The sequence below is a fragment of the Protobothrops mucrosquamatus genome, unplaced genomic scaffold (assembly GCF_001527695.2).
Source record: "Protobothrops mucrosquamatus isolate PMUCROS unplaced genomic scaffold, P.Mucros_1.0 scaffold20, whole genome shotgun sequence".
NCBI lineage: Eukaryota > Metazoa > Chordata > Lepidosauria > Squamata > Viperidae > Protobothrops > Protobothrops mucrosquamatus.
In genome coordinates this window covers 1867696-1884200 of record NW_015386405.1, presented here as the reverse complement: position 1 = coordinate 1884200, position 16505 = coordinate 1867696, and the positions used below count along the sequence as shown (strand labels likewise).

General features: G+C 34.6%; 1 protein-coding gene across 2 annotated transcripts in view; it reads left to right on the top strand.

Moving 5' to 3' along the window:
* The first annotated feature begins 12028 nt into the window (after window positions 1-12028).
* LOC107282945 (cadherin-12) overlaps window positions 12029-16505 on the top strand; it is a 176007-nt gene continuing 171530 nt past the window's right edge. For both annotated transcript variants that reach the window (XM_015810783.1, XM_015810782.1), the window contains exon 1: window positions 12029-12259. In XM_015810783.1, the coding sequence (XP_015666269.1) occupies window positions 12029-12259 (231 nt within the window). The remainder of the gene's footprint in view (window positions 12260-16505) is intronic.

Below are 16505 nucleotides of genomic sequence, written 5' to 3'. Positions count from 1 at the left end.
TCCCCCAGGCAACAGTGATGCCACCAGCTAATCCTTTCAACTTGGAAGTGCCTTGGTGCCTCCGACATGAGTGTGATTCAATTCACTCAGGAGCCAAGATAGAATGTTACCAAGAGTATAAGTAGGAAGGCTGCACAGTGTGGCCTTTAGAGTGGCAGCTTTTATTGCCAGAGAGAAATGTTTCTCTCTAAGCTGAAAGGGCCTCACTTTTCTGCAGGTAAGATGACAAAAATATAGCCAATCTCACTTTTTCCAGCACTAGTTATCTTGTAGGAACTGCTTGAATAACCAGTGAAAATAATATTGAGTATGGAAAAGCACTTCCTTGAATTAATAATGTGCAGGTCCCATATGTCATTTTGTTCACACTCCACCTTGCCTTCTGACAGAAAGCTCAAGTTGGTAATATTGTTTCCGGTCAGAAATCACAGGGCTAGACTTAGAAAATCCTTCTGTGAAAATACAGCATTTACTTCAGAAATGGAACATATTGTATTAAACTTTCTGTGAGGTAGCACCCAAATTTGTCCCTGAGTGTTAAAAACCAACTTAGCATCTGTTGCAAAATTGCTCAGCTCATTAGTCATAAACCTTGGAAATATGCAGAGTACACAGTAGAGACATTTTAGAATTCATAATCATGTAGGTCAAACAGATTTCTTGCCTTTTTTTACCAAGGGAGTTAGTGTAACTTTTTTTTAATGCATGCTGACATTTCATGGCTAAATCTGATTTATAAGTATTGGAGAAATCCCCTAAGAGGGATTTGCTGTAAAACTATTCTAATATCTTTTGAAGCACAAATGTATATTTCTACTTGGAAACTGAGAGGCAATAGTAGACAGAAACTGCAAGGAAAAATATGTGGGATTAGTATTATACTGGTGTGAATTCAGCAATCCATATTTTTCCTGATTTGTTGAAAGTAAAAACTTAGAAAAGGAAATAGAGCAGAAATTAGCAACACAGAGTCAGCAAGCAATCAGATCAAGTGTGTTTCTGTGTATACTTCTATGTGGTGTCCAAAATGCTATGAAATTGCAGTATCTGCAAAATCTTGCCTAACTCCTGTAATAATAGCAATATGGGTCATGAAATAAAAATAATTAACTCTAGCTCCTAGAAAGTACTTTTGGATATAAAGTACAGTCAATTGCTATACTTCAAGGAAAATTGCAAAGTGAAACACCATAATTTAATATCCATTCATATTCATATGGATATTCATATGTGTGTTTGTATGTGTGTGTTGGTAGGTAGGTAGGCAGGCAGGCAGGCAGGCAGGCAGGCAGGCAGGCAGGCAGGCAGGCAGGCAGACAGACAGACAGACAGACAGACAGACAGACAGACAGACAGACAGACAGACAGACAGATAGATAGATAGATAGATAGATAGATAGATAGATAGATAGATAGATAGATAGATAGATAGATGGATATTATACATAATTTCTATGACTGTCCACTCACCCTCAATGACACTGGGCAGCTTACAAAAAATAAAAATCCAATATACATCAATAAAAACAATAAGCCCCCACCCCTGGTGACAATAATCAATCAAACAAGTCACTTGATGGACTCCGTCCAACTCTAGATTCCCCAGGCCTACTGGCTAAACCAGATCTTGAGGGCCTTGTGAAAGAGTGTCAGTGTGGAGCTAGATCTAATCTCTGTGGGTTAATGTTCCAAAGAAGGGACATTTAATTCTTTAATTCTTGATCATCTTTATTAAAATTAAAAGAGCCACCTTGCAGGTACAACTTCTTTTAAATATTCCAGTTGTGGCATAGTATCACTGTTCATACTAGTTTTGGCATTTTGGCCCATTTTTATGATGACCTAAATTAGGGACCTTAAGCTGGTATATTAAGAAGTCAAAAGACACGGGCTCCTTCTCAGGTAGTACCATAACTCTATATCCCAGAAGGAGAAAAATGTGTGTTCATGCCAGATGATCCCTTCACTCCTCCATTGTGCACAAGATGAGATCAACAGGCTTAAAAAATATGATAAAGAATGATAAAGTAGGTTTCAATATTTTAAGACTATGTCTGCAGTAGGTTTGTATTTTAACGCAGCCCAGAGGATGCATGGCATATGATTTCATAAAAATTCATTAATTACAGAATGTTGTTGGTGTTTACTTTAAAACAATCAGTGGACCAATACCTCATTAGAAAAAAATATAATAAGAAACCAAAATCAAACAAAATAAAAAGAAGCATCTATGAGTGTTTGTTTTTATTTTTTAACAAAACTCCTGCGAGTCCCTTGGACTGCAAGGCGTTCAAACCGGTCAGTCCTAGAAGAGATCAACCCCGACTGCTCTTTAGAAGGCCAGATCCTGAAGTTGAAACTCAAATACTTTGGCCACCTAATGAGAAGGAAGGACTCACTGGAGAAGGGCCTAATGATGGGACAGATTGAGGGCAATAGAAGAAGGGGTCAACAGAGAATGAGGTGGCTGAATGGAGTCACTGAAGCAGTAGGTGTGAACTTAAATGGACTCCAGAAGATGGTAGAGGACAGGAAGGCCTGGAGGAATGTTGTCCATGGGGTCGTGATGGGTCGTATATGACTTCGCAATTAACAACAACAGTATATAGAAGTACATTTATAGCTGTAGACTATATTCAAAGTTTCAAACATTCATATTTAATCTTTTGGTAAAGATACCTGTGTAAATATTTATATGGACAGAAATAATCTATTAGGATATACTCCGTGGAGACAAAACCTGAATAAAACAACCTAACCTAAAGATTCTACAAAATACCTTGTTCTTTGTGTCTTTCAGCTAATTCTATTTTATACATATATAATTGTGACTGACCCAGCCATGTACTTTAATTTTGTTATGACAACTATGTCAAAATTTTCAAAATTCATTGAAACAACATTTGCTAGATCAGAGATTTTATAAATTGCTTTTCTGTAAGTGGCAGCTTAAATATATAATTGCTATTCTCCACTCTAGAAAATTCACTAATTTTATCACTTTTATTTCCTTTTCAGTTACTAAATATTTGAAGCTAGAATTAAACCTTACGTTTATTTTGAACACCAGTATAGGACCTTCTTATCACCCAAACATCTTTAACCATTAATTTGTTTCTGAAAAGCCTTGCAAAATCATTGTTTCCATGCAAGTAATTTAGTAGGGCTTCATTTGATGATGTGATAGGATTTTCTACTATCTATGCTGAAAATATAGTGAATGCTTGCATACCATGTTTGTTGGACTTATCAAAAAGAATAATATATTGTATGCTTCTGGCTCTCATCATATGTTATATGTTTACCTCAGCAAACTGTTCAGGTTTCCACAGCTGCAGGATGTTGTTTATACATTTTGCTTTGCCAGGATAATATTTCATTATAGCTATTCTGGTCATGATCTGTTTGGTTCACAGTTTTCTTAAAGGCTTTTCAGGTTTGAAATTCTCTCTCACAAAATGGATTAACCAATAATGCCTCATTAGAGGTTAATATGGCACTAGCAGTCATTATGTACATTACGTAGGCTAATTCATACATGTTGATAACATTTGAAGAATAACTTCATGTACAAAATTTAGAGACTAAGCTTGCTGACCTACATCTTGCTAGCAATGCTAAGGACTACTAGAAATGCCTCAGGGATGTTGTCCATTCATCTGCACCGAAGATGCCAGGGCTTTCTACTCACAAGCAGCAAGGCTGGTTCAATGAGAATGATGACGGGATACAATTTTACTTCTTCAAAAGCATCAGCTTCATTGTGTCCATCAGAATGACTTATCATCAGCTGCCAAGAAAAATGCTTTTATCAGTGGTCATAGGACAGATCAGAATAAACTGTAAAATGCTAGATTCCTGACTGAGTGCCAAGGCAGAAAAAATATAGGGATATGCTGATACAAACAACTGAAGCAGTTCTGTGAAAACCTTAACTTTTTCTATGGACCTGAGTCTTTTGGAGTTTCCGCCCTTATGAGTATAGGTGGTACACTCTTATTATAGAGAAGGCTCCGATTGCGCAGAGATAGGCTGAACATTTTGAAGCCATCTTCACTGATCATCATCCATTAAGGATGGAGCAATAGATGAGATACCCCAGGTCAATATCAACAACACCAGGGATCACCCTCCAGTAATAGTTGAAGTTGTTGTTAACCAATGGCAAAGTCCAGGGACAGATGCCATACCTGTAGAGATATGCAAAGTTGAGGGTCCTGTAGTTATTCATTTTATTTATTGGGAAAATTTATATGGTCGCCCAACTCACTCACAGTGACTCTGGGCTGTTTACAGAAGTAAAACTGCAAATCCAAATCCAATAAAAATTCATTCAAACAAGCAGTCAAACAAACCACTTGCTGAATTCCATAACATCTTGGAGTTCTCAGGCTCATCAGCAAAACTATGTTTTCAGGGCCTTTGGAAAGAATATTAAAGTGGGGGCCAATCTTATCTCTGAATTTTAGGATGGAAAAAGGGAAAGGAAAAGAGACAAAAATCAACAATTTTCCCCCCTTTGAATTTAGAACTTTTCGTTTGCTTTTAGAATAAAAATAAATAGAATTAACAAATTATGTTCCTCCTCCTCCTCCTCCTCACTAAATTTTCTCATGTGTTTAACTGTTATCTGTAAAATCGGTATGTTAGGAAGAAAAATGATGAACTCTTAAAAGTAGCCACAGATATTTTAATTCCAATATATTTTATCAACGGACACTGATTTTATCTAAAGAGAAGTCATTTGGTATATTTGAGGGTGTAAATGGGGAAAAGTATGAAATAGCTGTTCTGAATGGAATGGTTAGACTCTGTAAGGAGTTCTTCCATGTGGCACATTATGTCCATTCAAACTCATCTCTCTTGGACTGGAAAATTGTTTAATTAACAACGGAATATATAAATTTTAATATTTGTGTTCCAGGTCCTGGGTATAGCAGGCAATATATATTATACTACCAGAACCTGTTATGGATATAATATATTATTGCAAACAAGACAAGCTCTAGAAGTTTGTGTAAGCACAATCTGAAATTATAGTTACATCTGCTCCTGTATTGGTGTTGAAGCACATAATCAAATGATTTTCTCACGATTTGGCAGAGTCATTAGGGCAGCCACTTGGTTCCCAAAATAAATGCTCATTGGTTTTACCATGTTTTGTGAATGACCTCATCTCTTATTTGGCAGATGGCTATATTTGTGGCATACAGCAATTTGAGCAGTATATTCTTGCTTCTCCATGTTATCGCCAACACTAAGTTCACCTTGACTCATTCAACTTTGTGGGTGGAGATTCTCTTGATCATAGGAAAACAATACAGTCTACTCTTGTGCACGATGCCCTTTTATAAGCATGTTTGAAAGGTTGAAATATTTTAGCAAAATTTGCAGCCCCATTAAGTGCCTGCACCAAAGTCACTTTACAACTTCTTTCTTTTGCGTAGAATCTATCAGAATAGAATCTGAAATATTTGTTAGCATTTTTATTGAAGGCATTTTATAGAGTAAACACATTACAAATTTAAAGAAGAAAAGTAAAATGATAAATAAGTAACAAATGAAAAGAAAGAAAGAAAGAAAGAAAGAAAGAAAGGAAGGAAGGAAGGAGAGAGAGAGAGAGAGAGAAAGAAAGAAAGAAAGAAAGAAAGAAAGAAAGAAAGAAAGAAAGAAAGAAAGAAAGAAAGAAGCTTTTGATCTCCTTACAGCAGTTATCAATACATTTATATCTTATCCTATCTCTGTGTAATTATATTGTGGCACCCTTATTTCCATATTTTACCCTTTCTAATAATCAAATCCATAAATCACATTTCCGTTTTCAGCAAAAAGCCCATAAATAGTTGTCACTGACAAATGTAATAATTGTATTTTTCCTAATCAAACAATTTTGACATCTCTGTAAGTTTTGTCATCTTTACCAACCATTCCTCCATTGTAGAGTAATATTTCCCTTTTTGTGCATATAATAATTTTACTGTGTTTATCATGTACAAAAACAATTTTCCATTGGTCTTTTTCAACTGTCTGTGCACCACAAAAAATGGCTTCAGTTAAAAATCAATTTTTAAAAATTCTTGAAAGACTGTGTGTCTTTTAACCCAAAATTTTCTAATTCTTTTTACAAGTTCTCCAAGCAAGATAAAATGACTTCAAATTTTCCAAATTTCCAAAATAAATTTAAAGTACCTTTACATTCTAGAAAGATTTTTGTTATCATAAGAATCTTAATTGTTCTAGTTATATTAGAATTCAGGAGTACTTGACACAATTAAACAGCGACTAATACTGTACTGAAATATGGACCTGACTTGAAAGAGTCTAGAAATTATAGGCATATTTTACTTCTTATAAACGGTAAAAAAAACCTTGGAGGAAAAAAAATTCACCTGTCATTTTTTACTCTTTCTATTGTCTTTCTCTTTTTCTTCTCTTTTTCTTTTTCTTTCCTCACACTTTCTTCCCTCTTTTTCTTTAAGCCCCTTCTAAGAATAAAATGAGATCTAGTTATATCTAGAATATAAGCATCCAACATCAAACTATGCAAATTGAGTAAAAAGTAATGGTTGAGTAGAGCATATTACACCGATCTAATTATACACACAACTATTAACACTGAAAATTAAAAATAGTATAATTAAAGTTCTTATTTATTTGGGGAGAGGTTAATTTTTATATGGTGGTGGTTACAATGAGGTCTTAAGTGTATATTTCCTTTCCATATGCAGAATTCAACATATGAGTTCTAATGTGCCACAAGATCCATGAGCTACATGCGAATCTTTGACTTTTTCAATTGCTGAATTTCAGAAGAAAAGCAAAAGAAAAGTGGGTTTTGATTGTTATTGCTTTAAGGTTTCTTAATGGATCTCAGTCAATGCTTTTGGAATTCTTCCAACAAGAAAATGTATTCTTATTTTGAAAAATAGAATAAATGAAGGGAAATAAATAGATCTAGAGAATCTCATCTCTATGCAAAAGCCATTTGTCTCAAACCTTTTATTAGTATTTGAGATTTATTATTTTGTATTTCCAGGAATGCTAAAGCATTTTTTTTCAATCCTTTTATTACTGTCTTGTAAATTAGCCCACTAAATAATTACCTTCATTTACAAATTAATCAGTTAAGAGGCTAATAATCTATACTTCCATACTATCTCTAAAAGAGAGAAGCTTTATATCCAGCATTGGGGGAAAAAAATCCTTCTAGTGAATAAACTGAAGAAATAAATAAAGTGATTGGTCCTTCCTCCAGTAGCACATTTTACTTTATTCTTCTGGGGCCAGGATAGAAGTATAGGATGGCAGAAAAAGAGTAATAAATTCACCCTGTACCTGCATAAAATTCCTTTTCTTTGCCTGCAATATTTTTAAAAATTAAATAGTATTTATTCAACAATAGTGCTTTTTCTTTTAACAATGCCCAAAGCAATTTACAATAATAATACATGTCAAAAGCAAGATAAAAACAGATTAAAAGCCAGGTGAAAAAAATACAAATAACATAAAAACAAAAATAAGAAGCAAATGGGGTGGGGGATAGATTAATGGCCAGAGAATGCCAACATAAAACATTAGCTTTGGAGCCTCTGATACTACTGAAGATAAAATCATTCCACAGAATAGGTTTACTATGTATCCATACATAACAAAGCACAATGACAATGCCCCCCAAATGATGGCATTTAACACAATAAATTAATCCCACAAATGAATATTTGTGCCATGTGAGGCCCAAACAACCAGATCCACATGTGTAGAGTTCAAGTTGACTATATCTATTGTATTCTACCTATAACACAGAAATCTTCTGAAACTGCTTGCCTTCCCTTGGGAACAGATGGATAAAGTTGTATGGAGCTTGTGTGTGTGTGTGTGTGGGGGGGGTTAGTTCTAGATCTCTTGCAGATGAAAAACCATTGAAGGCTAATTCCCCACTTGAGTCCTTCTCCCTGACTGGCTGGACATTTCCCAACATTAGGATGTCTGGCACAAGTACATAAGTCATGGAACTGAATAATTATGCAAACATCACCATTGCATTTGCCTATGATTCTATCCTAGCTGGATTATCATATCTGGGCTACAAAGACAATTGCTAGATAGCAGCAGATCCATCCAGGTTTTTGGGCTCCATTAGTGTTATTGTCAGTTAGCAACCCACGGAGTGCAGATCAAGAGTTTTTCCACAGATTTTTGGTTCTTGAGATATGAATAAAATGCCTACATTTGTCTCTGGAGGTCATCTGCATTGTCAAATGCAAGATCATTTTTCTCTGAACTTGACTCTTACAACTTCCTGCTTTCTGGCCAAAGCCCCTTTTCTTTCTTTTTTTCTGAATTCTTCTGCAGGATAATAGAATTGCTGTGTTGATAACACTTTTTGACTGTATACATGTATCTTGTTTGTGTATATCATGCTGCATAGTTAAATGTTGGATTTTTATGTCCCCTTCCTTTTTTCTTATATTTTTGTCTCTTTCTGCTTTCTCTCAGTTTTGGTAGTCCAAGTTATTTTATGCCAAATTTAATCAGTTAAGAGGCTAATAATCTATACTTCCATACTATCTCTAAAAGAGGGAAGCTTTAGATCCAGCATTGGTTTCTACTTTGGGAAGCAATTTTTAGAGACTTTATTACACATGACTTCCTTTGCTAAGAGAATTTTTATCTATCTTTTTGTACTACTAGGCAAAACAAGTCAAACACCGTAGGAGAGCTTGGCTAATAGCTTAATGAGTAATGCTTGAGAGCCACTGACCTGCTTTGTTTGGTTGCCTAGGAAACACAATAGTAGAAACCCAGTCTTTCTTTTGATCCCCATTTGCCCAGATGAGTTAGCAGCCTCAGTCATGGTTCTTTTGAAAGTAGGAAACATCTTGATGCACCTTAAAAGACATGAAATTTATTATGACTTAAGCTTTCATGAACTGCGGGCTCCTTCTCTGGATGCCTATGTAATAAAAAATTCCATGGTCAACAGAGCAACAAGCTATTTTCCATGACAGATGCTACAGAATTCTTCATGGTGTGTTTAGCAACAGATAACATCATTGGGTCCTTCTCAAAAATATAGCTGGGAATGATCATTAATTTAAACTTGCATGCACTGAAGTGCTGATTGAATTGTAATGTTGTTTAAAATTCATTATCATCTAACCTAAAGTTTTGACAGGTTTCTCTCCTCTAAGAGCTGAAGGATATATTTTACCATCTGGGAAGTATGCAGTATGCATCTAATGGAAATAGAGGTTTCCTAATATTAGAGTGCCCCCCCCCCCAAGTCATTGCTTTCTAAGGAAATTGTTTCTGATCTGTAACAAATTGAAAAAGAAGGATCTGTTTGGCATGTATCCCCTTGTCTAAAGCTCTGTAAATATTTAGAAGCAGAAAAAGAAAGTGATATACACATAAAGGAGAGTTGTAATGGGAGAAAGGGAAAATTATATATGGAGAATAATTGTATTTCTTTTTCCTTTATAAAGAAAAAAGATGTGATTATGTTGGGAGAGGAGCCTCTCATATATCACATAACTATCCAGTGGAAAATAAACTGTTTTCACTTTCCATGATACTGAATAGCCCACAGAGACCACCACCACCCTCCTACAGAAGGTCTCTGCAGGCTTTATTTGGCATAACCTCTTCTGCACATACTTCTTCAATAACCAGTGTTTTAAATTGTTATACTGGCATTGCCAGGGCAGGATATCAGGGCTCTATCCAGCAATGTAATATGTATCCAGATCCTCTTTAGCATAAATGTCAAGGCATTCTCAAGTCAAGCTTGACTTTTGATGACTAATTCATGGCCACAAGGATGCAGTTTCTTGGACAGCAATAGTTTTAGCTTATAGCTCTGGTAGTCCCTGGTGGTCTCAGTAGTATCCAGGATTGATTCTGCTTAGCTTCTGACTCCAAACATGGTTAGTCAAATGCTGCTTTTGTTCCAATCTAAAATTACCTAGCTACACTAGTGAAAGTTTACATAGTAGAATGAATATACACTTATGTCTGATATCAATGTTGTATGGTATTACCAGTCAAATATATTTATTTATGCTGTAGCTCAACTTAGCTTCTCTCCTTTTTCTATTTTTGTCCTGGGCCTATCTGGTTTTTAATAACATGCTCCACTTATCTTTGTGTGTTCTGTGACAAAAACGACACAGGTTTATGTCACCCTGAAAGCATTAAAACCCTCTGGGTCTGCCACAATCATTAATTAAAACTCCAAATTAATGAAATTCATTTGATTTGCCATTAGTCACAGAAATATTTAATTATAGCCTTTTAAAGTTATCAATGTACTAAGTAGCTATAATTATTTAGAAAACGCATATATGAGAAAAGCAAATACTCAAAATGTCTAATTATAAACTGTAGCTAGGAAGCATACATTGTCCTGCCAACTGGCATGATGTGTGGTACTCATCATGTATTTAGTGAACTGTAAGTGTTCACTGCATCAAGATGTTTTCCTATGACAGCTCTGCCTCAAAATGGCTGTACCTTGTGCAATTCCCATTCAGTGCAATTGATCTTATGTGGGAGATATTGCCAATGGGATGTTGTCTAATATTAAAACAACTGATCCCTCATTTATAGAGGTTAAACGTCTCCCGTTATTTCCCTTCCTCATTCTTCTTGCCTACAATTATATACTCAGTTTATTTGGGGTCAGCTATAAAAGCAAAAGCAAATTTTCCTCTGGCATGTTTTTTTTTCCAAGAACAACATTTTTCTGGAGTGGGGAGTGAGTTCATGAAGAGCAAGAATGAATTATGTTTCTTTCATTTCAAATTTTTTGGAAAGGGAATTTCAACAGAATTGGCATTTTTTTTCATTTGGTTTTGAAGTTCTACTCTGTGACATTACCAGTCATAGAAACTCAGATGTGTGAAAATAATGGCAGTAGTTAAAGTCATCCCATCATATCTTCTCTTTTAAAAAGATCAGTAGACATATAGTGCATTCTTTGCAAAATGCAAGAAACTGGAAAAATAGAGATATTTCTGTTTGCTTAGTTACAGTTAAGCCCATTATGGGCAGAGCACAGCAGTGTGCAGTATAGCTAGACACACAGTACATTACAGATAAGAAATGCCTTAGTGCATACTGTTATAAAATATAACACCCATGCTTATTGTACAACGACTTCATCTGTGTCTGTTTGTGGAGTTGTTTGATGCCTCTCTTGTAACTAATAATCTTGTAGTCCTTGTATTTGGTGTAGGAGGGGGACTTTCACTTTGGGAATATTTAAATGTGTCCTCTGGGTGACAGACCAAATTCTACAAACCCTTAAAAACAATTATTTGGAAACTGAGAATTGGTTTTTCAGTCCTGAATAAGTAGACAGTGAACCAAGCTCCTCCATGTTGTAATATAGTTGAGAAGGGAGAGGGAGGTTACAAGTTTTCTTTCCAACCTGACATAAATGTGCCAATGAGATGGGACTAGCCTTGCTCTCATTTTTTGTTTGTTGGTTGGTTGGTTTTTCTTTCTTTTCCCTTGTGAATCCTGAGTAAATAATAACTACATTCACTGGTGTGTAACGACATTATTTTATAACCGGGCTATAAAGGGCAGACACTGAAATAATACATAGCAGAAGCAGAATGAGGTACTGCTAATATTAGTTTACTATATTTGGTTGTGAATCAGTGCTACAGCATAAAATACCAATAATACTTCGAGTTCTTATTTTTTTTATTATGTTTATCTTATTCATTGTCAGTAGAAGCTAAGTAGGTGTGAGAGTTTGGATGACTACTTCAGTATAATTTTGTATAAATTCATGCTGCCATATAAATTTATTTTATAGGTCCCTTTAGATGGAATTTTATGCAGCAGAAACCTTGTCAACAGAAGAATTAATGTCTGCGTTAGCATTTTGGCAATAGAAAAGAAAAAAAAATCCCAAAGCTGAGCGGTGAAGGTCCACAGACAGCCTCAAACCTGGATTCTTCAGCTCATCATTCAACATTGGAGTTTTTAAATCCTTGTGGTAAAGAAACCATTGCCAATGCTTACAAGGAACTGCTTATCCCTGCTTCTCTGGGTCCTGTTCAATGGAGGTATCTTAATGTTACTTCATTCGCAACCACAACAGATTTCAAAAGCTGAGTCAAGGGGAAATGTTGTCACCAAACTTGAAAGGAGAATACCCACCTTACGGGTCAAGAGAGGCTGGGTCTGGAATCAGTTTTTTGTCCTGGAAGAATACATGGGCTCCGAACCCCAGTATGTGGGAAAGGTAAATGCTTAATTTTCTAAAATCAAAGTTCACTCAAAGGAGATTTTTTTTCTTTAACTTTTAGTCACAAATTTGTTTTTTATTAAAAAAAACCAGACATCTCTTTTTCACTCTTATCACTGTGTTACTATAATTTGTGATTATTTTTACATAGTTTTATGAAATCATACTTTTGGAAGACATATCCATTATATATCATCATTAACTTGATTTTTAGTAGCTCAAGGAAGAATTCAACCTGTAATTATATGGTAATAGTTAGAAATATTTGAAGGATGCTTTTCGAAAATGGGTAATCCTGAATGCTCAGCATAGAGAAACAAATTCTAATAATTCAGACTTATACCATTTGATACAACATGTACTTATTTATCTTGGAGTAGATCCCAGTTAAGTTAATAAAGCTTTCTTTGGAATTGTCTAAAATTGTGCTTTATTCCATGAAAGTAATTAAATAAATGTCAAATATTTGATACCTCGTAGATCAAAGTTGTTAATAAAATGTTTAATGTACAAAGTTGTTCTTGAACACTTCTGTGTATATATCTGTGCATACCAATGTTACAGTAATGATATCAGCTGTGTGATATGACAATGCAATATAGCATATCAAATAATTTATGCAATTGAATAATTTGATGACATTGAAAGACACTTCCCTGTTTCTCATTTCAGCAGTGCGTGTATTTATACACATGGATATACACGTAGATATATCATGCCCTTTGGAGACATTTTAGACGTATTTAATTTATTCAAGAAATCATGAAAAATGGATGAATATTTGACTTTCATCAACTTGCATCATTGTTTTCAAATGCAACAGTTAGAAGTGGTTGTGCTCTCTTTATACAGAAAACATAGATGTTTCTTGCCCCCCTGTCCATATAGACTTTTATACCTAAAAGGAAAAAGGTTATACACATACTAGGAATTGGATTCTAGTAAGAGAGAAAGGTGACAAGGTCACAGCGTGCCATTTTGTTCGAAGCTATTCCTTGCAATTTGAGGCTTTGCTTTGTTTCATTCCTATTAGATCTATCACCAAGAAATGGCAAGTTGTCATAAGATTTTGAAAAATACTTGATTACAGTGAGGCCTAATTGTATATTGTAAAACATTTTAAAATATACCTACAGGCATCACGAATATTGCTGTTTTCCTAAAAGAACAATAAAGTCTTTTCTAAAGAAGGAGAATTCATGATCTCCACATTTTATATAATTTCTGTCTGCCCATATTTGAATGCCAATGGTCTGAAATGATGGGGCTTGCAGTCTAACAATAACAAAAACAGAAGCCACTTTTTATGGCCTGAGGGAGATTTTTTTTTAACCAGTAACCGAGTATGGTAACCAAGTAACATAATTGGAGGGATGGAATTTTCAGCTGTTTTTAATCCTTTGGGATCGAATTTTTGAAAGAAAAAAAAAGGATAATAAAAAATAAAGGGATTAAAACTATCATGTATTTTGCAATTTTTCCCAAACAAGGGCAGAAAATCCTTTAATGTTGTTTTAAATTCACCAGTGTATTTTGGTTTTATGTCCTGAGGGGTCCAGGGCCAGAAAAATAGAAACTAAGATGAAATCAACTGATCTGAAGGAATATAGACTTTCCATTCCTCAGGGACCATTATCCTTTTCTTTTGACTTGGTAGCAACTAATTTGGGAGAGTGCAAGAGAAAAAGAAATGGATCTGCCATTCCAAATAGCAGATTTTTGTTGTGATTCCCTACTTTTTTGTTTGCTTGTTTTTTGTTTTGGCATGAAGTTAGACTTTCAAAGGAAAAGCCTATTTCACTTATGCATTTTCTTATACCTTTTCTCCATGACTGGCTTCCATTCTGACTTGTTTGTTACAAACATGGTGGAATGTTGTATTACAGGGAAAATTAAAAGACATACTGAAAGAAAAGAAAGGAAAATGTGAATAGATTGTCTTTTACATTCAGCGGTAGCTCTTTATTTGCCATCATAAATAGTTTGATCATAAGAAGCATTTCTGGCTGGATTTAGGGTGATAAAACCTCATAGAATTCATTAATATATAAAACATTTAATGTCAGCATGAATTTTGGAAAATACCTCGCACTTAAAAGTTATTGATTATTACATATCTATGTTTTACCTGTGTGCTTTTTTAAATGAATTTGATGCTGAGGGTCTATTTTTATTTCTGAGATTAGTATTCATTCAGATAACATTGTTCATTTTACTGTAATGCCTTAAAATATTTATGTTGCTGTTTTTATCTTTTGATCAAGATTATAGCTTCTAATGAGTTAAAATAAGCAGAAACAAAATGATGAGGATCCGTTATATTTGATCTCAGATTAACATGATCTAATTGTTACTTAGAAATTTTATTACAGGGAGGAGAAGCTACAATGATGAATAAAGGTTTGGTGTTTTTGTTTTGCTAGGCATGCTTCCTGGGTATAATTTCAGTTTAAGATGAGTAAATTGATGCATCCTTGAGTACTCAGTGTAGACTTTTAAGCAAATAAGTCCCTAGTGTGCTACTTCTATTTCGAAAATAAAAATAAAATATGGATGGATCTGGATGATAGAATACAAACTAATGAATGCATAACAAATACCTCATTAACAAGAAAACAAAAGGCACAACTGTGAGCATGATAGGTTTTTTTTGCTGAACAGTTACTGCATTGATGCTTATGTCTGACTTTATGAAGGATTTATACCAGCAAATTACTTCTATCCAGTTTCAAAATTCTAATGCAATATTCTCTGTTTTGATTATTATCTATCTCCTTGGTTATTTAGTCCCAGCTTTGGCAATAGGTACACAAATATAAAGCTTGATATTATTTTTGTCATTATGTTGGCACCAAAGCTGTTGATAAATGCCAGTATGTTTTGCACACTGGTTAGAGATGATGTCCACTATTATATAACAGAAGGTAACTAGAATCAAAACTAAACTGTTTTTAAATGGCTGATTGTTAAATAAGGTAGTTTTGCAGAGATGGGCCTGGGAAGCTACAGATTTCTTTCCTGGGAGCTATGAGAGAGAGAGGGAAAGGGAGAAAGAGAGAGATTGGAAGGGAGCGCTTAATACTTTATTCACTGGTTGTTTACCTCCCTTGACTTGCGAAGCTATTTTGGCAGCTATGCTGGAAGAAAAGTGGGAAAGTTGTAACTAGACTGGCCCTCAAATGTTGCAACTGTGGCTGTTGTTTCTCTGTTGCAAATTATTTCCACCCAGATATCCTTTGGGAAGTGGCAGATGGTGTTATCAGAATAATTTTGCCCAATGTAAGTGAAGCTTTGTGGTAAAATATAAACAGAATGGAGTCCAGCATTGCAGTGGGAAAAGAAACCTGACCTTTTGTCTGTTTTTCAATTCTTACACACCTAAGAAGCATTGGTTCAGCTAATCAATAGTTTCAACGTACTGATTTATGAGAAGATGTCCTATTTTCTTAACTTCAAGATATTTTTGCCAACCCAGTAAATTTAGTACCATACCATTTATACTTCTCCCTCCTTATTTATTTCCCAATTATCAATTAGTCAGTTCAAGCCCTGTATATATTTTTTTTTATTTAATGAAAATTTGAATTGTTTTCATTTTAGCTTCTCCTTTAAGATATCCCAAAGTATTGTATATTTGTAAATTCTGTACACTGCAAAGATATTAAGATGAAATTAAAAGCCTTGGATATTTTACCACTGAATTCTATGAATAGATGACTTCACATTCACTGCCTGATGTCTATGTTGTATTCATTACCTTGTCTATAATGTGTACGTTTTAATACTCCAATTCATCCATGGAAAAAACCCAGGCTTTTATGTTAATCTGAAAAATGATGGTTCCATTCCTTATTATAGATCTAGAGCACTAATAGTATTTAATGTAATTTATAAATAGATCCCTAATGGGTCTATAAAATTAGCTGTCAGTTTTGTTAAACATTTTGGATAACTAGTTAATTTTGGAAGCCACTTGGAATAGCTCTGAAGAGATTAATAGCAGCTATGTCAGATGTTAACAGCCCAGGTTCTCAAATCAATTTATTATTTATTTATTTATTTAATTTAATTTATATGCCGCCCTTCTCCCAGCGGGACTCAGGGCGGCGCACAACATATTTAAAACAAAAGCATATATACAATCCCCCCCTGTAAAACCGAATTAAACCAAATTTTAAAGTTGTGTCTTCCAAATTCCTTAAAATGAACCCAGTATAAAATCCTCCCTAGGTCAGGTCCGCTT